This window comes from Fundulus heteroclitus, chromosome 12 (genome assembly GCF_011125445.2).
Source record: "Fundulus heteroclitus isolate FHET01 chromosome 12, MU-UCD_Fhet_4.1, whole genome shotgun sequence".
Classification (NCBI taxonomy): Eukaryota; Metazoa; Chordata; class Actinopteri; order Cyprinodontiformes; family Fundulidae; genus Fundulus; species Fundulus heteroclitus.
This window is the reverse complement of record NC_046372.1, coordinates 37,764,079-37,790,386: the sequence shown is the minus strand read 5'-3', so window position 1 is coordinate 37,790,386 and position 26,308 is coordinate 37,764,079. Positions and strand designations below refer to the sequence as shown.

At 41.8% G+C, this 26,308-nt stretch overlaps 1 protein-coding gene across 5 annotated transcripts in view; it reads left to right on the top strand.

The window, feature by feature from the left end:
• Window positions 1-353: 353 nt before the first annotated feature.
• fgfr1a (fibroblast growth factor receptor 1a) overlaps window positions 354-26,308 on the top strand; it is a 36,008-nt gene continuing 10,053 nt past the window's right edge. For 2 of the 5 annotated variants that reach the window (XM_012866253.3, XM_012866250.3), the window contains exons 1-8: window positions 354-667; window positions 6,447-6,627; window positions 14,067-14,303; window positions 15,254-15,343; window positions 16,137-16,309; window positions 19,429-19,552; window positions 21,830-22,020; window positions 24,452-24,602. In XM_012866253.3, the coding sequence (XP_012721707.2) occupies window positions 6,474-6,627; window positions 14,067-14,303; window positions 15,254-15,343; window positions 16,137-16,309; window positions 19,429-19,552; window positions 21,830-22,020; window positions 24,452-24,602 (1,120 nt within the window). In that variant the 5' untranslated portion in view covers window positions 354-667; window positions 6,447-6,473. Of the gene's footprint in view, window positions 668-795; window positions 1,036-6,446; window positions 6,628-14,066; window positions 14,304-15,253; window positions 15,344-16,136; window positions 16,310-19,428; window positions 19,553-21,829; window positions 22,021-24,451; window positions 24,603-25,387; window positions 25,533-26,308 lie in introns of those variants that run through there. The other 3 variants (XM_012866252.3, XM_012866254.3, XM_021318392.2) reach the window with 3 other exon arrangements.

Here is a 26,308-nt window from a genome sequence, read left to right as displayed (position 1 = left end):
GCCCAAAAGAATCTGATACCTGGATGACCATTGCTTAACAAGGCAAATGCGCAAAACCTTTTTTTTTTAAGTTTGGGATCTACAATGATTTAAACATCCATTTCCAACAATGACGACTGCTTAATTTAAATATAGCATGCTGTTACTTTGTAGAGTAGGTGAAATAAATTCACAAAATAACTTCTAGTGTTTTTGTAAACTATTTTTTAAATAATAATTTTGGTCCTTGAGTAAATTTGACTTGACTTGATTTTGGCCCGCGTGACAAAAAGTTTTACTTTGCAAAAAAAAAGGAAAGCGGAAGTTGTAGGTGTGCGCGCTGCCTCCACGGTGCCTTGGCTGCGGGAGAATATGCATGAGTACTCTGAGATTTAAGAGGGGGAGGTCTGCAGCTGCCCGGGGACTCTCTCGTTGTGGAATAGCGCTTATTTGCCAGGAATGGTCAAAAAGTATTTCTCAAGAATAATTTAGGTGGCACTTTCCGTCGCGAAGAGCGGTATTTTCCTCCGGGGGTGTTTCGGTGGCCTGAGTTGGAGAAGTTCAGGACGCAGTTTTCTACAAAGTGAGGAGCGTTGATCTCATCGCGTGCGAGACGTGTTGGGATAAAGGAGGAGGAGGAGGAAAAAAAGCTGCACCCGCTTACTTTCCTCGGACCTGATTAGCTTAGGTAAGACATACAACGGCGTGTTTTACGAGGAATAACTAAAAAAAAAAACTTACAAAGCGGAGCTTTTTAGAACAATAATAAAATAAAAACAATTTTGACCTTCTTTTTTTTTTTTTCGCCCCGACTTGGAGCCGCATTCTTTTCGTCCATCGCTGGAAGTTTTGGCTGAGAAATGCGTAAAGTAGTTCGCTAAAAGTCTGTAGCTGGAGGCAGCGGAGCTTTGTGAGCGAGCCGCACTCTAAAAGCTGGACACGCCGCCTTTTTATTGTTGTTTTTTTCTGGAAGTTTTCCTGCCTCCAATCTCAGCTCAGGATTGTCGCTTCTCCCTCTGACCGACTCTGGCCGCTTCGCAGCTCCCCGCCGCCAAGGTGAGCTGCTAGTTTGCTTCCCTCGCTCTTTGATTCCGCTTGGCTTTGCTGTTTGTTTACCTGGTAGAGGGCTTAGCCATTGTCGGCCACCTTAATGCTGTTAAAGGGACTTATTTGCTGAAACCAGAGGGTCAGAGAAAGAGCCGCGGTCCTTAGTGAGATAGTGAGCGAATGTTGGCATTTGACTTTAGGCTTTGGTCTCAAGCGTGTCATTCTTGTAGCTTTTTGTGTTTGCCTTTTTTAAAAAGTCACTTTACAGGCGGATTTTCACACCAGATCCTTTTCCCTGCTTGTAAATGCTTGTAAGTTTTGAGCCCCCAGACGCTGGTTGTTGCCTCCAGTGCTGCTGGATCTAACCAATGAGGCCCCCTTTAAAAAAAAAAAAAGACAAAAAAAACCTCAATGATTTTTATAGGTTTGCAACAAAAAAGGCCCCCTTTTTTTTTTTTTTTACTTTACAGTAATGGTAGATCTGTGCCTCTTTAAAACGTCGGTGCATGATTCTGGTTGATCGGTGGAACATCTGTAATGAAGGCTGGGCCTGATGTTATGCAAAGCTCTAAATGTGGTGTTTGTAAAAGGAGAGCGAGAAGATGCATGGCCTGGAGAGCCAGGGACTTCATCAGTGGGGTGGGGGGGAAAAGTTTTTATTGTTTTATTTCTTTTACACATGTATAATAAGAGGCGAGAAATAGTTTTGCCCTGTGATTTACCTGGCTGCGCCTTTTTAACGTTTAAATGTTGTGTTCGACATAAACCTTATACGAGCACATTTGTTTTTCTTTTTTATTATTTTTTTTTGTAGTGTCCTGTCTGGCAATGTGGCATTAAGAATTGTTGTCTTAATGCCAAAAAGAGCCCAACAGGTTCTACTTTCACAAGCGGAGCCTTACCGCTTTCGTTGTACTGTAGTGCTCCGCTTGATTTTATATATGCAAGTAGCTTTATTATGATCTATGCAGGGAATATTTCATGTTAAATGGACACTGAAGCAAGAAGGTAGAAGAGGGGAAGAAAAGGTGAAAGAAAGAGAGGAGAAACAAGGGAGAGTACGATGCATCCTCAGTCTGCTTCTTCACCTGCAAAGAGAGATGTAAAAAGAAAAGCACAACCAGCCGATAAAGTATTACAGATACAGTCAACCAAAGCCATGATACCATCACTGAAGAATATGCAGTATTAATCAATTCGATATTTATAAAGTCACAGAAGAAAATAATAATAATAATAGGGGTTTTCTGTATGTATGGATTTATTTTTCTTACACGTTGATCGGTCACAGTTCCTACCCTTTGATCTGATTTCAGCATCTTAGACTATTTTTTTTCCCCCTTCCTTTTTAAGTATGGCGTCTGACTCGTACGGATTGTCTCTGCAACCTTGCCAGCACTGAGAAAAGATTCGAGTGGCGAACCTAATGGCAGAGTGTCCGTTGGCTGGCCAGCGATTGTCTCTACATTTTAGTGTAATCACATGACGCCTGATATGCTGCCGTGGCGCGCTGGTGGTGGACCCCTGTTACCTACCGCCTGTGGGGCTGGAAGGGGTTGAAGGAAAAAAAAAAAAAAAAAAAAGAGCAGGAAGGTGTGTGTTTTTGTGAAAACAGGAGCCTCGGGGAGAATGGTCTGATGCTCTTGTGTCCAGTGGGCTGCAGCCGTGTGCGGGCCGGCCTGCTGCTCGCTACAAGTGCAAACCGAAGAGGAGAAGGGCGGGGGGGGCAGGCAGGGGTACGGGATTGGGGAGCTGAGGAATTTTATGCATGGGTGGCGGTGAATGGTAATGATGGTGCGGGCCGTGTGATGGGTTAGGACTGTAACCTTTGTCTTTGGATAATGAGAGCGGCTAAATGTGTCACGCATGCTCTGATCAGTTTAGTCTAACCCCTTTTTATTTGGCCGGCTGTCCAGAGCCATACTGTCGTGTTTTTATGGGATTTGACCAAACGATCTGCCGGTTTGGTAACGCGGTGTCAGTCGTAGGTTTTCTGGGTTTCAGGGCTTTGTATTCCAGAAGTGTGCTCTGTTGTTGTTGTTGTTGTTTTGCAGTTGAAGCCCCTGCCTTGCTCGTAGGCCTGGTGCAGCAGAACTCTCAGGTTTTCAGTGTCTTCAGCTACTTACATAGAGACTAATAATCCAGTGATCGTCGGTGCCTAAAAGCATCAAAGTAAAACATTTTAGTAGATCCCAGAAAACGTTGGCATCGTTTGCAAAGAGAAAATCACCTTTCTGAGGAATCTGAAGGGTCTCTGCTTTGATATTGTCTATCTGTAAGCTATGGCTAAATTATGTGTAAATGATACATCCAAGAAAAAAAAACACATTTTCTTTTAAAACTACCAAAAATCATGTAGTTTATACAGGGTAACGTGTTGGTAGTAATTCCCGCTTCCTAGTTATATATTAAAAGGTGAAGAGCCACCATTAGGTCAGTTTTTCAATATGAACTTTTTAATGAAACTTTGACTTTTAGTTAAACTAGTCAGCGGTAAACTCTTAATCTAGTCTTGAAAACGTTTTCATAACGTTTTTATAAAGCTTTTATAGAGCTTTATAAAGTCCTGTTTTTTTTTTTTTTAACTTAAATGTATTATTTTATATCCAGTTAAATATCGAATCAAATTGTTTATTTAATTAATTAACCATTTCTTTACCAACTCTTAATTGGTTTGGCTGACGTTTTGAACAACTGATGCTGTATTGAGACCTGTTGCTGGGATATTGACTGCTACTGACAAATACGCAGAGATGTTTTGGGTTTAAAATCACGAGTGTAGAGCACTTAAGAAAAAAAAAAAAAAAGCAAAGAGAAAATCGAAGTCACCATTGGCAGGTTTTATTTACCACGTTTGATTGGTTTTCATTGGCGGTAATTCCTACTAGTTTGCGATGGAGCATTTGCTCTTCTAACACAAACGCATACGAATAAATCTCCGCTATATTTGATCTGGTGCGAGCCTGAACCTGTGGGTCCTCCTTCAGGTTTATCAATCTAGCAAATAAGCGTCCGCGTTTGGCCTGTGCGGCCCTCGGAGGAGAAAATGAGCAAACATGCCCTCAGAGAACCTGCTTCCTCGTCTTTAAACGCGGGGCCGGTGCGGCGAGGAAGGCCGGAGAAGCTGAGGCCCACTCCTCTTCGTGGTTCCTCCTGTGTGGCAGTAGACGCGCTTTTTCTTGGAGCGGGACCAAACATTGACTCACAGCTTTACAGAGCGGCGATGACCAAGCTTCTTTATCCCCGGCGGACCCCCCTCCTCGACCCGGCTCAGCTGCTGCGACACTGGGCCGTTCTTGGAAAGCGAAATTGAATTGGTTTGGAGGGAAACACAATGAGTGTTTCAGAGAGGAGCGTTCATGAAAGCCATTACCTCCACAGCTGCTTCTGTACGGGGACTTTGTGAGCAGACGTCAATCAAGTTTTTTTTTTTTTTTGTTTTTTTTTCAACCCAGACATGTTCTTGTTGTTGTTGTTGGGAAGAATTTGTTGAATTTTCCGTAGTTCATTTGAGTAACTCTGATCTCAGGCTTGAGCTTTTTAGAAATCATGTGAGAGCATACGGTAGTAGTGATTCATTTTCTGTGGGGGTGGGGGGGGGGGGCACAAAAACAAACAGTTCTTCAGTGACTGATGTGTCGACGTGGAAACGATGACCTGGCACCTCTCGTTTCTCTGTTTTCTGAACTAGGCTCGATATCTCCTTTCTTTAATTATCTGTCGCAACAGTTTTTAAGGAGGATGACTGGTTCATGCACGTCGGTTTGGGCGAGGCGTTAAGCTCTGTAGACAGATGCTGCCGGAGTAATGATTTAAGCAGATGTTGCATGATGGGGGTCACCCATGTGAGAGCGGACCAGGAATCTTTAACCCTTAAGGCTGAGGGGGGGAGAAAAAAAAAGCGGTTACACAGTCTAATCACTGCCTTTAAGTCCAAGACTTCCCGGGTTAAATCTTTATCTTTCCAAAGCTGTCTCAGCAAATTCGGCAGTTTCTTATTGGTTTTGTACTTTTTAAAGTGAAAACTGCAGACAAACCGAGTATTATCTTCTTTTTTGGGAGGGTAAAGAATCCATTCACTGGCAAAAAGTATTTGCTGTCTTTACAGTAGTAGAGCCGGCATGGACTGGTACGATAACTGGGTACGATAGTCTACAGTAAAGCAGTATTTGTGCCAAAATTAAAACCAACTTTTACCATGACTTCATTGCGTTAATTTCCAGCAGATGGACGTAGAGCCGCGAGTAAAAGACAGCTTCATTCAGTCCTTCCTACAGAGCTATGGCTGCATACTGTCCTAGCTTTACAAAAACAAGTTTTGTTCTCAAGATTCATAAAAAAAAAAAAAAACATACACATACATCAAACGAGGGCAGTTACATTTAGCAGTGAAACTACTGGGAAGTGTTTCACAATAGTTACAGTCAATCAGATTTATTTTAAACCTAAAAACATTTGTTTATTAGTGACTTTTTACAGGGTCGGCGCTGGAAGATTTGTTCCGACATATTAAAGGAACAGCCATTCCCAAACAGTCAGTTGATCATTTGTTTCACTGGATGATCATAACTTTTCACAGTAACATGAAAATCTAGAATAATTGTAGAGCTAAGGGCTGGGCGATATGGACCAAAAATAATATCTCGATGATTTTAGGCTGAATCTCGATGTACAATATTCATGTCGATGTGTTTTTCCTTTTAAAAAAGTGATTATAAAAAGGCGTCTCTGAATCAAAGCTTTATCCCAAATGCCTCACAGCTTTTCTTTAACAAAAAGGTGTAGATAAATATGACAAACGGCTCCAAAACAACCTACTGGAACACATAAAAGTATAATTCTAACGCAACACAGACCACCTCGATATAAACCATATAGTCTCATCTTGGGTCTTTTTAAGAAAATCTCGATATTTTTTTAAATCTCGATTTATTGCCCAGCCCTCGCACATCCCCAGTTATTCATAGCTCACCATCTGTGTTTGCAAAGCGACTCTAACTTCCGTCTTGTTAACTCCTCACACCATGACTCTGTGTTTTTGGTGACCAGAGATGAATTTTCCCTTTGCTGCTCACCAGGGGAAGTGCGTTGCAGCCTTTTGTAGCCTCCTGACCAGCAGTGTGCAGCAACAGGTGCAGGACGGACGTCACGGAGTCCAGTGCCGCATTAACAGGACTCTTTGCCAGTGGAGCTGTATAGTAGAAGATTTTAATTATCTTTTTAGCAGTTTTGAACCCAAACGTGGCCGGCCCAGCGACATGAACTCTATGTTCATACCGCTGGCATATTTCAGCTGTCAGGTCTCAGTAAACGTCTTTTTTTTTTTTTTTTTTTTTTTGGTCCCAGGTTTTGCTGTGTGTATGTTTTCCCTGCGGATATTTGCGTCAACTCATTGTTTTTTCCTCTGGGTTTCTTTACAGTGTTGCGCTGTGAATGAGGTGCGGCTGATGTCCCAGGCATCTGAATGGAGTTCCAGTCGAGTAAAAGCCAACAGCTGTAGCTCCCTCAGCAGGATGCTGATGAGGCCAAGTGCACTTCTGTTTCTGACGTTCTTCACCCAAGTGTTAAGGACCCATTGCCGGCCTGCTAACACAGAAGATGGTAAGTTTGCCTTATTTTTTGCACAAGGCTACCCCCCTGCCCCCGTCCTAGTTTCACCGTTAAACCAACTTTAGACCAACTTATCTCTGCTGTCGCCTTGAGGAGCCGGTCTATTGATAAGCGTGCCTGTGCGTTTGCCTGATGTGTGTTTTATTTAAGTGCGCTTTGCTGCGTTGGTTGCAGCTTTCCCGTCTGTGACGTTGCATTAAACGAACCCGGTACCTTTTCTGGGCTTATTAGGAATTGCTTCAAATCAAAACTTAACTATCAGATTTTCTATCTGAGCGTTGTTGTTGTTTTCGTTGGCCCGCTTGACGATTTCTGTGAAGAATTTAGCCTCACTGGCCAGTTCCACGAGTTGAGCTTTAAAAAAAAGGGGGGGGGGGGGAAGAGGCGGTGTAATCAAATCCTTAAAAATGTGTTTCTTGGACGCCGTCCAGCAGCGTAATAGCTGCCCGGGCTTGTGGGTAGATGGGCTTGGATGTTTATGCTCGGCACTCGGAAGTGGAAACTAGCGAAAGAATATGATAAAGTTCAGCATTATAATTGAAGCCATTAAGAACGAGGGTCTCTGGTGGGCTCTGGGCCTTAAAATAAACTTGGTGTGGCTGTGTTGAAGGCAGCAGGGGGACCGGGAGGAGTAAATGACTCCCATCTGTAGCCCGAGGGCAGCTCCACTACCTAGCAGCCCCTGCTTTTTCTCCTCCTTTGTAATGAAAAGGTATTTGTTGTCACTAAGAGGAGTTAACTGCCATGAAACTATAAATTAGCCTTTTTTTTTTTTTTTTTTTAAAGAAAGGACGCTACTTTAAACCTTCCCTTATCCTCAAGGATACGTTTTCTGAGAAGAACGTTTGTCTTCTGAGGTGAGCCATAAATTTTCACCCGAGTGGGGGAAGTCTGAGGCTTTTTGCACTCCACCCAGCTCTCCAACACCAAATGGCCAGGTACTGTCTATGTGTGTCTATGCTTATTCTCTCACTCCCCCCCCCCCCTGACATTTTGCTAGGGAATCTTCACCCCCGCCTCCCTGCTGGGTGACGGATGGCTTCAGCTGTCGACGAACAATCGCAGCAGAGGCATTTGGTAGCCTGACTTTTGTCTTTGCTGGAGGAGCTAAATGCTTATGGGGAGACACTCTTGTTTCATGCGAGATGCATTGTTGCTATTGTTTGCTTTTATTGTTGTGTGTTGTTCCCATAAGAAGGGAACAAATTCAAATTTAGCTAAACAAATTCAGTTCATTGATGTTTGTGTGTGTGTGTGCGTGGGTAGGGGGTCAAGCCCTCCTGAACTTCTCTGCTTTCTGTGGAAACCTTATCACAGCTGAGAAAAAAGCCCCTCCTTAGTTTTGCTCTGCCAAGGTTGAGAGGACGACTGTTTTCCAGACAGAAACTTAGGAGCTTATCTTTGCTGATTCTCGTATAAATGATGTTTTTGTCTGGATGTCTTCTGTGTTACATTTAATCTCTCCAGTTTTATGCTAGAGACCCATATCCATTGAAAACACAGAAAAAAAATAAACTTAATGGTGCTTGAAAGAGTGACTTACAACCGCACTGCATTGTGGGATACCGGGGCATCAGGAATCCGGCTCCAGTTTGTCTACATAGCCTTCATCCACAACGCTGTATCTGTGTTCTGGTTTTAAAAAGTTAAAAACATGGTACAAACGTGCCGTGTCATTCATTATCTGTCACACTCGTTCACACGATCGCTTCGGGAAAAGATACGATGAATCAAAGCTTGTTGTGCTAATTTACACCGAGCTTTTAGCAGGCTGCTAGCACTAGCTTAGCCAGCGGAGGCTAGCAAAGCAGGTAGGCGTAAAGGAGAGTTTCTGTTTCCTCCGTGCATAGGAGATTAATTTAGTCATTACTAGGGCTGCAACTAACGATTCATTTTATAGTCGACTAATCTACTGATTATCTTTTCAATTAGTCGACTAATCTCGATTATTTTTCGTATGATCTCCATCATCACTTCAGTTGCATGTAAAAATATTCACTTAATTTAAAATTTAACCATTTAAATTTTTTTCTATCAAAGTGTATATATATATATATTTTTTTTACTTTAAAAATGTTTTTAAAAAAATGTTTTGCCCGTAAAGCTTTTACCATCAGTTAATGATTACAGAGATTTCAAACTATTGTGTAAAAGAAGAGGAGCATATTAACATATTTGCGGTCAGGGTTGCTCTCTTTAATTAGGCAATATTCCCCAGCATCAATATTAAAAATGAGTAAATCATTAATTCCCAAATGAGCTCCATCGCTCTAGTTAGAAATTAAAGTTAAATAAAATTATCCCGTCATGTAACTTCACTTTAATCTCAACCATTAATCTCAGTGATAAATGAACATTGAAATAAACCCAAAAATAACTGTTCGATGTCACCCGACTGAATTGCTGCGGTGGATTAATGATCGCCCACTCAGCTACAGCTGGGCGACTATGGGGTGAATTTTCTTCCATTATTGTTGCAAGCAAAGAACACACATTTTAAACTATATTTTCTATTTCTGCGGTTCATTCAGGCTGGGAAGGCAGAAACCAGATAACAGGAACGCTGAACAAAGCTGCTTGGCTTTACTCTGAGAATTCATTCTCCATCGTTTGCAGTCAACATTGTTTTTTTTTTTGTTTGTTTTTAAAACGGTGAAACCAAGGCTGCATGATAGCTGGAGTAAATGTGAGGGGAGTGAATGTTGCGTTAATCACATGACTTGCGATGAACAAATCATTTATAAAGGGATTGTCGTCTTTCTGCTTTGGGTGCATAACAAACACAATGGAGTTGGAGTTTTTTTGTTTTGTTTTTTGTAAAGCTTAGACTACGTCTGCTGTTAAAAAAGGTGTTAAGTTAAAAGCCTGAACAGTGCCTAGGGCTCTATCAGTCAAAGGTGAACCATTTTAGGAGTTTTCAGAAAGCAAGGGCTGGCTGGATGGGTTTTTAGAATTAATCAAAGACCACATTTAAACGGCAGCTCATGCCATGAAGCTCTGTAAAAACCTTTTGGATCCTGTTCAAATTGTTACAATCATCATAGTCTTTTTAGAGCAATCAGAATGGGCAACATTAGTTTCAGCAGGTCAGAGCTTTCCAGCTTTCAGTGATTCTCTGTTTTTACAGTCTTCACATACATAGTATTACTAAAATATAAAAAAAGGCAGCTTAAGTTTGTAAAAAAAACCTAAAAAAATAAATAAAAAAACTACACTCTCAATATGAGTTCAAGTAAGCAGACAAACTGTTACTAAAGATGTAGCGTTGTGTAACCAATACATAGTTACAGCAAACTTCTTCCACCAAAGACAGAATGGCAGCTTGTTGCTCTGAGTTTCTCGCGAACGAATTAGTACCGATGGCTCCACGATAGAGATCGGTGTTCTTGGTTTTTACTACGTTTGTCCATTAAAGGCATCACGCTCAAGCTAAATGTTGTGGAGCTCATTTGAATGACACAGTGACCCTTGTGGCTCCCAAGTGCTAATCCATGCCGATTGTCTGTGGCTCATTTAAGAATGAAAGGATCCTCCACCGGAGGGCTTCGACCAGGAGAATTAAAATTGTTCTCCTATCGCAGTGAGTCCACCAGCCCGACTCTCCTAAAATCATCAGCCATCGCTGCCGACGGGAGCAGGAAATCCCACAAGTCATTCAAGCAGCATATTGCTTCCTATGTTGTAGCCAGAGAAAGTTCAGCTGATTGGTGCCAACCTTTCCTTTTTAGCTGACCCTGCATTCCAGAGACCCCGAACCACCTCCGCGCTCTCCGTGCTCCCAAATTCCTCTGATGGTTTTCTGCGATTAGTTTGATTAGAAATGATGTCCGTCAGTTTTAATAGACGGTTGACTGCGTCCATGTCGGGGCATTCCAGGTGGCTTGTTTCTGAAACTAGTCTTTAATCCATTTTAATCCAATCAGGGCTGCAGCTGAGGTGAAACATCCGCCGCTCAGATAAAAGGATGAAAGCCTCACTCATGTCTCTCAAGAGTTCAGAACTGCTTTTTGTGCGTGATTAAGTCTTTTTTAAATTGCTGTAAATTAGCCAAAAAGGTTTTAACCTCAACTTTTTAGTTGACGTTGAATGTTTTGCGTTATGGTTTGCTCTTGCTTTGAGTTTGACTGTCTCTGCAGACCAAATGGTCATCCTTTTAGTAAAGTAAGAAGGCAATTTTACAGTTTTATGGGTGTTTTTATGACACCTGGAGTTAAGATTAACAGCTGGGAAGTTGACACCGTCTTATCGCTGGTGTCTCCATTGAGGGGACACGGACAGAATTTAGCCGACAGCCGTCACTAACGGCATACAGACTTTGCGTTAATGGTGATGCCCAGCTCACTTATGTTATTTCAACCCGCTCTGGCTTCACGCCTCATTTAAAATGGCGCACGCAGTCCTGGCCGCTTTCTGGGGCGCCTGGAACGGGCAATAGAAACCTTTTGCCTTTTCCGCTCAAATTATGGATCTGAAATGAAAATCACTCGAGGCTTGAACCTCTGTTCTTTGGTTTCGAGCTTAAATTTTGACACCAAATTCAATATGTACAAGAAGAAGAAGAAAAAGAAGGAAAGGAGTGTATGAAGAAAAGTAGGAAGACCTGTCTGTACTTTATTGACGTTCCCCCTATCGTTCAGCAGTCAGTCTTGCTGGTGGGGCTCCTCTTACTTTTGAAGTTGGAAGTCCAACTTTATGAGGCAAGCCTGATAAACTTTTCTTTAGAGACATTAAAACTCCTCCCTTCCATCGAAACCCGCTGCTTTTCGGTTGAAGAACTGATTATAGGGTTAATGTGTGACTAGAAACTCTTCTGCCTGTTTATTCTGTGTTTATCTGCTTTCAGATAATTCATCAATGGGTACCTTTTTTTTATCGGAGTTTGTGGTCTGCTTTCTGTTTACTAATCTATGTACCTAACTGTGCCAGATAAAAATAGAAAACTAGAAAAAAACAAAACGATTTTGCTGATTGAAGACAGAGTGTCCTTTCGTGGTGGGGCAAAATCATTAACTAAGCTGGATAGATGGATGGAAAGCCGTCAGCAGCTTTCTACTCGTTTTCCTTCCGATCTCTGAATTCGGTGTGGTTCTGTTAGGAAGAAGACGGCAGACTAAAAAAAAAAAGATGCGCATGTCTGTTGTTCTGAAGAACTGAGAAAGAATTGGATTACTTCCAAAGAAACCTATTCTGCCTCTTTTCTACGTGTCCTAATGGCAGTTCTATTGAAAAACCAGAGGGAGCAGCTTTAGCTGTCGGCGTGACTGCTCGTCTCTGTCGGATCTACATGTTTTATGATCAGATTTACTTATCAGCTCTTGGAGCATGATATTGCCGTATAAGCAGTGATGCAGTAATTAAACCAGGGCTTAAATAAACAAACACATCAAACCCTGTTTAGACCTTGCTCCTCAATGTCCCATCCACACTAATAAAGACCCTTGTCAGGGTGGACGGGACCTAAACCAATAGCAGGAACCCCTGACTGGCCGTTTATTATTAACTTCTGACATCTTCTCCACAATAGCTGGTACTGGTTGGCTCTGCAGCAGTCAAACCCTTCTTATAGTTGCTGACCATCTGTTCGCAGGTCTCCGATGATATTTGTCAACGGTGATCTCATGCAAAGTCCTCTCTGCCGTCACCGTAATGTTTCGCTCCCTCCACAAATTCTCTATTGGATTCAGGAGAGGACTCTTGCTGACCCAGGCCAAAATGTTAACATTGCTCCCAGTCGTAGCAAACCTGTTGGTCAAATTAAAAGACAGTGCTACATCTGAGTCTGCCAGGCCTGTGTGTAACATTAGGTTTAGCTGTAAACATTGTCGTACCGTAGCCCATTTATGGCGTAAACTATGTGACTGAAACTCAAGAGATTGCCACCGTCCCTCTTCCACAACACGGTTAATGACGAACAAGTTGAAGTTTCCCCCAGAGAGTCTGTATCGGTGCATCAATAAGTTGTGTTCAGGCCTGTGAGGCTGACTGCTGTTTGGTTTAATATCGTCGTTGGAGTTTACGGCGTCTAAATCTATTATATAAAGCGTAATCGTATCCTCTAATATGCTCCCTTTAAGGGCCTAACAGAGATGGGTCTAAACGCTGCCTCTTCCTCCTTCCCTGCTCTGGATCTAGTTTTTGAGGAGAAAGTTGATCCTACCCCCTGGCCCCCTTTTCCTGCTGGGATTAAGGGCCTGTCAGACATATGTGATCCAGGAAATACCTTTACTAGGCCCAAGTGGGGTCACCATAGCAACTGGCACTAGAACCTGCCACCGCAGGCCCGCTCCTGTGCACATGCTCAGTGGCTCGCTCTCCTTGTTCCCTCTTCCCCTGTATTGTTTGAAGTCCTTTGTTGTCATGGTGGGAGGGATTAGTCTGGCTTGCGGATGTTTTCCTGGTGTTTTTTTTTTTTTTCTCCCCCCTGTATACATGTGCTCTGTTTTTTATCAGGAGGAGTTGTGTTGAAGAAAAAAAAAAAATCACACAATGTACTTTGGCAAAGGTTTCAGAGAAATCTCCTGCTGCGGGATTGTTTACGGCTATGGTATTCGATTATATAATTCAATTTTTTGTGATGATGCCGTGTCGGTAATGGGCAAAAAGGATGGACTTTAGAGCCGCCTTGGGGCACCGTAGAGATCCTGTTAGGTTGAAACAGGGCTGTGTGAAATACGGGTGAAGAGAGTCTTCACCAACAAGTTGTTGGTTTATGTACACTGGTTTTTTTTGTTTTTTTTTTGTTTGATTTTACCAAACAGTGGTTTAATACGGTAATGTTTAGTTGCCGTTGATTTAGTCAGAGTATCTTCTATGTTTTCCTAAAGCAAGAATCTTCAGCAAGTTGGTCGGCGATGCTCTTTACCTTTGTTACAAGACAAACAACACCGCCGTGATGGACAATGTGTCAGTGTAATTGGGTTATCCCTCCTTCTAGCGGTCTGCTTGGCCATTTAGAACAAGGGGGGCTCAGGTGTCTCTCTTCGTGACATCTCTCCTCCTTTCATTCCCGTAATTGAATTTCTCCTCCCTTTCCCAAGGAGCTCCTTTTTAGCTTGAATATCAGGGCCTTGACTAACTTGAGATCCAATGTAATTATGTGAACAGGTTACACGGAAGAGGTAAATAGACATAAAGGAAGTATTGTGGAATGCGTTTTGGACCAGGTTGGATGATAGCAGCCCGTCTTGATTTACAGTGGAGATAAAGCCCTCATTTTTTTTTTTTTGTTCCTTGTTTCCTGTAGAGGCATGGTTGGATGTTCATATTGATCATTTCAAAGCGGCATCTGAACCAGCTGCTAGAACCAAATCAGTGTGACCCTTGGGTTCTGTTACGCTCCTTTTGCATAACACACAGCATGTTCTTCTGCAGCAGATTAAACTGAACCCCATCAGAGTAGCTAGTCACCATGTTGTGCTTCCTTTTTATAGTCTCTGTGGAAGCGGAGCAGTTCACCCTGTATCCCGGGAAGCGCTTGGATCTGAGTTGCACACCCAAGGATTCGCCCCACACCGTTAACTGGACTAAAGACCATGTTGCTGTCGTGGACGGAGAGCACACGCGCATTCGCAGCGGCCAGCTGGAGATCGAGGCGGTGGAGCCGACCGACTCTGGCCTGTACGCGTGCACCACCTTTGGCAACCACAGCGTCTACTTTAACGTCACAGGTAATGTTGGGAACGCTAAAGTTTTCAGTCTTTGCACGCTGGGCAGCCGGTTTCTTTCTGGGCTTGCTTTACTGCACAGTCAGAGTGTTAGAGGACAAGTCATAAAGCCTTTCTGAGTTTTCCATGTTGTGCACTTGGGCTTTTTTCCTTTTTTAGAGGAGCAACAAAGCCAGCTTATTGTTACAGTGAAAGGCACCAATCGGTTTTTAATGGATTCGCCGTCTGAACTGTTTATTTTAAGCTAACCTCGAGATGTTTGTGAAATCCAAATTTAGACACGTATAATAAGGTAAACGCTGTTTATGGAAAGTACGGGTACCAATTAAAGAAAAGCTGCCCTTCGTTAAATACGGTGGTACTACAGCGTGTTTGTCGTTCACGTCACCAGCTAAGCCAACTAGAGATGCACCGATCAGTCTTTTCCTCACTGATTATGATATCTGCTTTTCTTTGAGGTCTCACCAGCCAATAATAATTCAGACTGGTTTAGGTTTGGTTTTTCTAGTGTCTATAATAGATTAAAGAGAAACAAATGTGCTGCAGGTTCTTTGATAGAGGCAGTACGCTTCTTAATTTCCACAGGAAAGGAATCACTAGATTGTCCCCATTTGTGAGCCAAAGCATGTGTCCCTATGTGCTTTATCTGATTTTCATTTAACTAAAAAAAAATCAATGAAAGTAGTTCTGTTTATTGATGTGTTTTGTAGACTGAAAATTGCGAGAATACTTACTTTTGGTGCATATAGTGAAAAATAAACAGCTTTTTTTGGGTGTTTGACTAGTTGAATTCACCTGTTGAATTGATTGGTGCATCTCTGCTGTTTACCTTCCCCATAAACTGAGGAGTGAATCAAGTTTTAAATGTAGTTGTGATGTGTTTGATTTCTGACAAAACCGTGTTATGTTTACAGTATTTAGAATTGCCCTGATTGCCTCTTTCTGTTCTCTAGTTGATCCTTTGGCTTCATCTGAAGATGATGACGACGAGGAAGAGTCTTCATCAGAGGAAAATAAACTGTTGACCAGCGAGAAGCTGATGCGTAAGTGCTCGTGCATCTGCACTTTACCCATCCCGCTGCGACAACTGGTGGATACTGACTCACCCAAAATGAGCTTCTGAGTAACAGTTGCTGCTGCTCGGTGATTTTGCAGCTTTATGAGTCAATTATAGGCAAGCCGTGTGTATGGTTCACAGTTGGGGAATGATTTCACTCTGAATCAGCGGACCTTTGCTACCTCAATGACGGCTTTTACGTGATTAATGTCCCTGTGGTGATTAATTGTGGTTAACCTTAGATGTCCCCCAATTTGTCTCCAGCACAATTAAGACACCCTAGCCTCTTCATCTCATTTCTACTGGCCGCTCAGCCCACAAAGAAAATAGCAGCTGCCAAGCATTGGGAAGAATGCCGACCCAGAGTTTGTTCCCTCACTTATCTCCCACTGAAGTTTAAACATTATAACTTCACTTTACTGACATGGTTTCCATTCAGTGTTGATTGATTTTGTGATTAGATCCAGATTGATTTTAGGGTGTAAAATATCTCACTTGGAAGGTTCTAGAAAATGGTCTTGTGGTTCAAATGTTTCTTAATATTACAATTATGGGGTGCTCGAATGAGTTTTAGGTACCTCTCTCTGTAATGTGTGTCCATCCACATCGATTTCCCCCAACTTAAACCAAATATTTGGTTCTTTTTTTTTGCATGTAGTGGGATTTTTTTTTTTCCTGCTCAAAATGTTTCCATCCAGTCTGATTTATGTGCCTGCAAATGGAAAACATCTGATGAACTGTGTTACTTTTTTTTTTTTTTTCCTTTTTGTATTATTTAGCAATGGCCCCGCAATGGGCCCATCCAGAGAAAATGGAGAAAAAGCTTCATGCTGTTCCAGCCAGTAAGACCGTGAAGTTTCGATGCCAGGCCAACGGCAACCCAGCTCCCAATCTGAAATGGTACAAGAACGGGAAGGAGTTTAAAAGAGACCATCGCATTGGAGGCTTCAAGGTTAATATATTTTTTTTTCCAACAGCTTCTTGTGCATTTTTCCATTGAACCAGCATCAGTTTCCTCACCAGAAGTGAGGACGTGTCTGTAATGTCATCTCCACAATTGATCACGACCCCTTCCCCTAGAGTAAGAAACGCTTTCTGAGCGTGAACAGCAGTGGCAAGTTTCACCGTTGACCCGAGAAACAATGCGAGCTGAAACTTAATGCCCCAAAAAGGAATGCTGTGCCATAGTTATACCTCCAGGTGGGCAATTCTAGCCATCCGTCTGGGTGAAGAATAGCACTGGCTGTCCTCATTCCAGGTGTCAGTGATCGTCCTCTCTGTAATTACATCCAGGCAGTTGTAAATTTACCACCGTACCTTCTGTGTTATTATGTTGGGATGTGAGCTGTGTTTCTGATAGTTTCTTCATTTATAGGCTGCCTGTATTCAAATACTGCTGTAACTTTTGATAAACTTAACATTGTGAGGGTTATTAACACAATGAACGCCCATCTCTGGATTTACTTACCGGGAGCATCATGTTTGATTTGTGGGCATGATCTGTTATTTATTGATTTACTCCTTACTGGAAATTGCATCGTAGCGTTTTATTGATGCCTTTTATTGACCCGCATTTCGAAACTGGATAGGGCCTAAATCTGCAAATATTCCATTGTGTATGTTCTTGTAGGTTAGAGTTGTTATAATTAATTTCCATGTTTGTTAGAAATTTATTTCACACAATCCTATGACTATAAAGTGACATTTAATCTGGTAAGCCAATTTATTCAATTACACAACTACATCCACAACCGGCTGAATAATATTGAACATACCTGGGAGGCTGAAAGAGGTAAATTAGCATATCAACCAACAACTCCAAGCCGAAAAGTTCTTGCCAGCGCATATCAGCGGAAAGTTGTCAAAATTACATTGAAATTAGATCGGGAGCGTAGCGGTGCTAGGTGCTAAGCTAACAGTGCGACACAAATGTTTGAGAGCAACATAAAGCTCACGTGCATCTGCGAAGTTGTAAACCACCCGAACAACATACCTCTAAGCTAGCGCTAGCTGTTATGAGCTTCCCGGACAGCCCAATAACAGGGTTCTGTCACGGTTTGGGTCCTTCGAGCTGCACTACGCGACGCTCTGCTGCGTGAATACATACTGAAACAGCGAAACAACATACAAACGTGTGTTCAGTCTTTGCTGTCTATAAGTTAATGTTTCAATACATTTCAGTGGTACAAGAGCAGCATATAGCTTTCACAAGCCTAGAAAGCCCTCTTGCGGTGATAGACGGTAATGTTTACTTGTTGGTTCATGGTCAATATTAATTACTATTTAAAATTGATATATATAACTTGCATTGACTAAGGATTGGCCAAACTGTGAAAAAAGTGTGACTTATAGTTCAAAAAATACAGTAACTTTAATTTTCTTAATTAGGTCAAACCAAATATGTAGGGAACAATTCAGCCCTTGTTTAGAGAAATATTTAATATTTAGTGTCACTTCCCTGTTTGGCATAACAGTAGACCAGATAACGCATAGTGTTATCACAAGTGTTAATATCCTTCATGAAAGTATTTACCTTGCACTGTTTCTTCCTCTCCTCACTATTAGCCGACTGAGCCGTCCACTGATCAATATTTATATACCTGCGTTGATTCACACCACAGTGGAACGGAGCGGAAGCATATCTTGACAAGGGAACTCAGAATAACAGAACCCCGCCATCGGGCTGTCTGGGTTTATGAAGTTTAATATTTTAAACAGATAGCATTAACTAATGTCATCTAGGAAGTTTACTGCTTCACTGTTGCAGATACAGGAGCTGTACTGACCCTTTGTATGTTGCTCCCAAACATCAATGCAGTAGTGTTAACTTTTAGTGTTAGCTTGTATCAGTAGCTTGACCTATGGCAGGGTTCAGCATTTAATTTTTTTCTTGTCTTTCTGCCTTATTGGGTAAATGTCCCCCAAACAAAGGTTTTGTGTTCATCTTGGCAATAAAGAGGTCTTGTGTGTGTGTGTGTGTGTGTGTGTGTGTGTGTGTGTGTGTGTGTGTGTGTGTTTTTTTTTTTTTTTTCTGCCTGAACTTTACATGTTAGCAGAGTTTAAACTTTCAGCAGCAGATTATTGTTGAGATGAGCGGCAGCGAGGAGGTTAAATGTCTTGGCTGTGTTGTTGCATTGGGGTCGGAAGAAGTTTTTCAAAATGGACACGTGTGAATGGGTCAGTTTTGACGCATGTGGGTATCTTTGAATAATTTTAGAGTATTGATTATTTAGAGAGATTGACTATTTTGACAACCTTAGTTTACAGGAAAAGAATCAATCTACCCTCACCCTATGTCTGCTGTTCCTGACATGGTGTGGGCTTATCCAGTCTGGGGCCCTGCTTCCCCAGCAATCTCCATATCCAGCTGGGAGACATTTAGGAGTTTCCTTTTAGATGCCTCCTGCTCTCGACTCCCCTAAACCCTTAAACACACCAGCCAGTGAACTGAGCCATTTGGTTGCTCCCCCCAGTTTTTTTTTCTTTGGGTTATGGTGCAAAGGTCTGCATACACAACTAAGAGACGTCTGCCAACCCTCCTACTTTCTTACTTTTATGGCAGGGCTTCTATTGTTCGTATCGTCTGCATGGAGATATGCAGCAGTGATGGAATAATTTAGACCACATGTATATGAAGCCAAGCACAACACATCTGGCAGCAGGCAGCTGGACTCCTTCATCACATTTCTTAGCTAAATGAGGGAGACTGTATGGCTCAGTCAGTGTATATGCATGTTTGATGTTTCCATTGCCTTAGAGCTTTGCTGGCTAATCACACACTACCGGTCTTGGCAGATTTATGGAAGAAAAATTATAACATGTCCTGGAAAAAGGAGCCAGACATCAGTTGGTGCTAATAAGACAGGTTGGGGCACATGCATATAAAAACCTACACTTTTTCCTGTGTTCTGTCTTTGGTAGTCCATGAAGCGGATTATTTTTTTAAACATTTGCTGCTGTCCTAACTAAAGTCTTGTTTGTGCTTTCTTAATATATTACCTATAGTAATAATTTTAATATTTCTCTTGCAATAAACCATTTTCTTGATTGTTTCTTTTCCACCTCTTGCAGCTCCGGGACCATGTGTGGACCATCATCATGGAGTCTGTAGTACCCTCTGATAAGGGAAACTACACCTGTGTGGTTGAAAACCAGTATGGCAGCATCAATCATACCTATCAGCTGGACGTAGTCGGTAATATCTTAGTTTGATTTACCACCTGTTGGAAATTCATATTGCTGTAGTTGTATAAATCAATTAGCCAATCAAATGTGCTCTCAACAGTACAGGGATACAGTCAGTTTTGATGAACTGCACTCGTGTTTACTTGTTGAGTGATGGATGTGGGTAGGACAGAAAAAGTGATTACTCCTTATGGGCCTGCTCTCTGACTCGCGCTCACACCATTCACCGTATAAATCAGTCCCACTTCCTCCATCGCTGCTGTCCCCTGGGCTTCCCCCCTGGCTTAAGTAGAAGCTTAGAGCCTGAAGAGCACTTGGATTGGTTCGGTATGGAGAAAAAAAACAGTCACAAGAGCTTACTAAGTACTAAAGTATGTCTCTGTCAGAGAGGCCTGCACATTTGATATCCACATTCTTTATCTGTGCGTATTACCTTAAAAGTTATTTGTTAATAAAGTGAGTCCACAAGACAGCTTCAGTTCACATTGATGTCTTCAAATGTCATCTCTGTAAGCAACATAAGTCTAGGAATTGTAAATGCACTTAAAATTGTATTCATACTCTTTAATATTGTTCTCATTTTGTCACATTAAAACTTTAGTACATTTTATTCAGATTTGATGTGCTATACCAACACTTACCATACTTTTCGGACCATAAGGCACACCGGAATATAAGGCGCACTAAAAATTCTTCGCATGTGTGTAATATCACTCCGCCCCTCACGTCCACATCTTTCTATCCATCTCTGTTGGGAGGACAGAGTAGTTGGACTACACTGCCCTGTTTCTAACATGAGACCAAGATAAACGTAACTTTTACATTGACTTAACTTACTAGGTTTACTATTGCTAGAGCGTACTACCGGCATGGGCTGGCTAAAGGCTCCCATATATTCAGGTGTAATGTGCGCATGATGTGAGCTTGGCGGACTCCGCACTGACTCTCCAGACGTTTTACCCTTCATAGACTAGCGTACTGTTGCCTACATTTCTTGTGGCAAATTCCTACAATTCCCACATTTTCTGTCAGTGGGACGAAACGGCGGAACACATGGTAAAATGTGTGATTAGCTAGCTTTATATGAATGCACTTCTAGTTTAGGCATTACAGTCAGGCAGTCTTGTAGACAGCTCAAGGGTCCCATCAGGTAGACACAGTGTACCGTAATGCTCCTGAATATCCATTCAGTAGAGCGGCTTTGTTGCTTACCAAAGTCGTTCTTACACATTTTAACAGACTTTGAACACATTGTACCACATAAAATCTGTCAGTAAGCACAACAGTAATTATATATAGGGCGCACCAGATTATAAGGAGCACCATCAATTTTTGGGAAGATTTAAGGATTTTAAGTGTGTCTTATAGTCCAAATAATACGGTAGTAGGGCAAACGATACACAATTTATTTTTAAAGTGTTTACAACAAAAAATGTGAAAATTGGTACACATTTATTTTATCTTAAATTAACCAATACTTCTCAGAACCACTTTTTGCTACATTTAAAGCTTGATTTATTTTATGGCAAGTCTGTAATAGCTTTGCACATCAACAGTCATTTTTGCTCATCATTCTTTGCAAAATGGCTCAAACTTGATTCGACTGGGTGTCGAACGTCTTTGAATATTTTCAAGTCAACTTTATTTCAACTATGGCTTTCTTCTTCCCACTCGTCCATAAAGGTCAGGTTTGTGAAGTACACGACTCATACTTTCTCTGTCAAACAGAGCCTTCCACCTGAGCAGTGGCAAGGGCCTCTTTGCTCTTTCCTGATTATTGCTCTCCTTGTCTGGCCTGTCAGTTTAAGTGGATGGCCACGTCCTGATAGATTATACTGAGATTAAATTATAAACAAGGGGACTCTGTATAGTAATTAGATGACTCTGAAATCAATGAAATTGGTCACATTGAGTTTAATTTGGGATCTTGAGAGTCAAGGGAGGATTAGACATATGCATGCCACACTTGATTTTTATTTGTAAAATATTTTAAGGACTAGGCATTATTTTCCTTCCACTATACAAATGTTATGGTTGGTCTATTACATATAATCTTAATAAATTACATTGAAGTGTGTGGTTGTAAAATGAGGTACTGTGTCAGGTCAGCCTTGGCCTTTTCTAGTTTTGTGCCTCAATGTGTGATCTTTATTTAACTTGTGTTTGATAATCAGTCAGCCGTGTGTACTTTACATATACATTTGTTTGTCTTCAAGGCTGAGTCTCTGCCTCATTGCTCAACTAAAGTCAAAACAAAGATTTCTTTGCCCTTCTACCTGTGTTGCAGAACGCTCTCCCCACAGGCCCATCCTGCAGGCTGGCTTGCCAGCCAATCGTACTGCAGTGGTTGGCAGCGATGTGGAGTTTGAGTGCAAAGTGTTCAGCGACCCTCAGCCTCACATTCAGTGGCTGAAACATATTGAGGTCAATGGAAGCCGCGTTGGTCCCGATGGTTTACCCTATGTCCGTGTCCTGAAGGTAGGAGCCTAATTGGCTTTTTTCTTTCTTTTTTTCCCCTTTTTTAAAAATGTTTCTCTTATGAAACATTGTTAAAAAATAATAATTTGGAAAGGCTGCTACTGCAGAACCACATGCCACTCTCACACCTCTCCTTCTTTAGTGTTATTTAAAAAGATGATTTAAAAAGCTCTGATTCAACAGTTAGATACCTTCTTACCAATGACCAACAGTTTTAACGTCTTCCAGTAAGGTCTCCATGCTCACCACAGTACAGAAACTGTCCTTCAAGGTGTTTAGTGACAGCCGTTTCAGTGTAGACTGTGGAAGAAGCACAGTGCTGGTATTATTGGACCCAAGTGCAGTATTTAACACTAGCTCTGTTTACATTGACATACATAATTGGAATAAAGGGCAAATTGTAATAAAATGTGTTATCTAAACATGCCAATTGAAATACTGTGATCAGATTAAGGTCAATCAGAATAAAACTGTATCCCAAAAGAGATGAGTGGTTTATGCCTATTGTTATTCCAACCCTCGTCCATCTAAACACTTATTCAGATCATGTCATTTGAATTGGGGCAAACTGCCCTGTCTGCACATGTGTACCCTATATTTCTCATCCTGTAATGCAGAAAGATCAATAGCATGTGTTGCTAAGCCTTTATCTTAATTAGGGAGTACGGTAACATCTCAACCGATCTTAGGTTTTTAGGGAAATTTTAGAACTCTGTGAATGTCACAGTGCTTGTATTCTGAAAAAAAAGCCTGGTGCATGTAAACGTGCATCATTGCGGATTTCTGTAGGGAGAGAGGGAAAAGCTCTGATCCCCATGGTGCTGAGGCGGGAAGGAGGAACAGTGAAGTGAACGGAAGAGGAGGATCTAAGGGTGCAGGAAGAAGCAGTGATGTGAAGAAGATCAGAAAAGTAGAGGGAGTGAGGTCGTGGAAAATTCTATTCTGAATCTGAGCTGGTGGAGCTGCTGTAGGACTGGGTGGCGTGATGAAATGGAGGGATTTTTGAGGAAAGCCAAAGAGAAGAGGGTTATAGTAATCAATGCAGAAAGTGGCAGGGCTTAGGACAAGAATGGATACACAGTGAGGGGAAAGGAAGGGATGAGGGCAATTAATGTTAAAATACTTCTGTTAGTCTATAAATCACTGGATGGCTTAGCTCCAAAAATTAGGAGTTTGCTGGACTGTGTTTGAGCTGGGCTTTCCTGAGAGAAAGTTGCAGTCTCCAAGGAGAAGCCACGGAGTGCCAGGGAAGTCTCCATCTCTTAGTCCAGACATGGATACGTTTTATAAGGGATATTGCCCTATTACTCTAAGTCAAACGTTAAAAGCAGACGTTCACACAATTGGCCACTGGTACAACACTAGGATGAATGGGAAAAGACAGAGTTTCAGGTAACTCCCTTCTCCTCAGGGAGAACTATTCAAAAATATAGGCCTAAAAGCAACGTACGGTGTTACGTTAAGAACTAAATATGAGCTTAAGAGCATTGAGACTCTTTAAACACCACTGCTTTGAATCTACTTAAACTGTCAACCAAAACATCTCCTGTTTAAGTTTGTAGTCCAACTTTTCTTTACCTGCCTTTATTATGGAATGGCAATGTATTTTTCTCTGTGTTTTTTCTTTTTATTATTATGTTCTAGTCTCGTTCAACACTTAGAATTGTCTTTTCACTGAAATGTGTTATACAAATAAACTGGCTTTTTTATGTTTTTTTGTAAAGTATAGGTTTTATGTGTGCAAAAATGTTTCATTTGTTTTGCTAAATTGTTACAATAGACACAGGGTTCCTATGCAGTTTATAAATGTATGGTATCTGACTATTTTCAAGTATAAATGAGTATGGAAGAAGGAAATGCAGAGTTTGGAAAAATATTGATGTTCCCAGACTTAATTACTTCATTCCTTCTCCTATTATCTAAAAGTCGTCTCCTAATAAATTGATTCTATCACCTGTCCATCAACCATTCCACCCAGTTGTCCATCATTCAGTCAATCCATCTGTTTGTCCATCCGTTTCTGCCAAATTATCCATCTATCCATCCACTCATCTGTTTTTTATTCATCTATTCATTTGTCCTCCTGCCTATCTGTCCCTCCACCTTTTCTTTCAGTGTCATTTCCTTTTTACAGTCACTCTGTAGAGATATATAATTTGTAGTAAATGAGGCTAAATGAGGCTTGTCATAAAGTTTGTATCTGTAAAATGTAAATCTGGATTTATAAGAATGCACAAATCTGGAAAAGTATTCAACCTTTTGGCTTAGATAAATGTGTAGGAACCCTGTGGTCTTTATTATCCCTGTGAAAAAAAGTACTTTTCTGTTGACGTTTTTATTTCCGACATTATTCTCTCTATGCTATCCAGCATTCAGTGTTGTATACAGTTTGTATGTTCCTGTGCTGCCCCTGACTTGTTTTTATTTCTAGCATTCGGGGGTCAATAGCTCGGACGCTCAGGTGCTCACCCTCTACAATGTGACTGAGGAGGAGAGCGGAGAGTATATATGTAAAGTGTCCAATTATATAGGGGAGGCCAATCAGTCGGCATGGCTGACTGTCATCAAATATGACCCTGCAGGTAACCACCACGCAGCAGTGCAGGGACAACACATGGGAGGCGTTTCTAGGTCCACCTGGAAAAACCTATAACCTGAGACAAGCTCACCTGTTTCTCTCCTCCCTCCATCCATCCGTTCCTCCCTCCCTCTCTCCTCGGTGTCCCTGACTGTAAATGATGCTATGGAAAATTCCCAGCAGAACAGTTGAAAGTGTTTAGTCTCAGGTTGATGTCAGACCCACTCTCATGCCTGTGCTGTGCCCTCCTAATAAGGGCCTCTCCTGCCTTCTTCTATTACTCTTGCTCCCTTGCCCTTCAAAGTCCTCTTTACACAGCTCACAACCCCTCTCTCTCTCTCTCTCTCTCTCTTTCCATTTCTGTACATGTTTTTCCCCTCCTCTGATTGTCATTGTTTGCTTATCTGTGTTTCCATGCCCTCTGTTTGTCTGTGCCTGATGTCTTTTGTCAAAGTTTGAGTCCTAAGTGTGTCCTGTTCTGCTGAGGAGTCTTCCATGCCCATCTCTTGCATGCAGAGATGAGACTGAGGTATTTTAAGTGGTGATGGTGTGGCCCAAAGAGAGGTTCTGCAGTACAGGCTCAGTCTAACAACCTTTCCCCACTAACAGATACTGGAGGGCTCTTCCTGACAGAGCCCCCTGTTGGGTTTCTGGGTGTGTTAACTTTTTCATAGATGGTCTAGTGTTGAGGAGGAGAACACTCCTCTCTCCTCTTTTCCCTCAGAATCCTGAACTCATGGTCCCTTTCCCCTCTTGGGCCTTGTTGGGTCTACTTGCTTTATTTTCTAGACTGCTGGCCTTAACACCACGGACAAGGAAATGGAAGTCCTTCAACTGAGAAATGTCTCTTTTGATGACGCTGGGGAGTATACGTGCTTGGCGGGCAATTCTATCGGGTTCTCTCATAACTCCGCATGGTTGACAGTCTTGGAAGGTATCAGTGGTTCTGTCTCTCTCTTTCTTACACTTTTTATCATTGACCTTTTTTCTGTCTAAAGCCTGGCTTTCCTTCTTCACATTTGCCTGAATGTGAGAGGAAGCCTGTGCCTCCCTTTGAGCTCAGCATGTCTCCAGCTCCATCTTAACCCTTAAGATGGAGCAGAGAACGGGAGGCATGCTCTGCTGTTTCTTCCGTTTGGGAAATCGGCAAATGCCAAACAACCCATGAGCAGCTAAGGAGTAGGAATGTTTTAATGCTAAAATATTACCTAGAATTACATTTAATAGTTTATTGAGGGGTTGTTTGGCGGCTGTGGTCAGATTTCACATTGAACTATCTCTTCCTTACTGCTACTTAAGGGGTGTTTGCATTAAAATTGGTTTCAGGCTGATTTTCTTTGACAAGCACTTCAAATGACATGTATTGCTGATGTCATTTCCTGCTGTGAGCACAGTGGCTGGCTTTGATAATTGGCTCGCTGCAAAGGATGTGTCTCATTCCTCAGGAATATGGAATGGGCATTTCTGCAATTATCAAGCTGCTTGTCAGTCAGCCTGTTCACATAGGTGTAACTCACTTGTGTTGCTGGTGTTGGTTGGGGGTGTAATGGTGCACTTCAGGTCAGTATATTTGGTTTGAGATGCACTTCTCAACATGGAGTCATTCCAGTGGAAAAAAATACGTTGTCCCTTACAAAAGACATGCTTATTTTTCCATAAACCTATGATTAGACGGTTTCTATGCATTCCCTTGAAAATATAGACCTTACT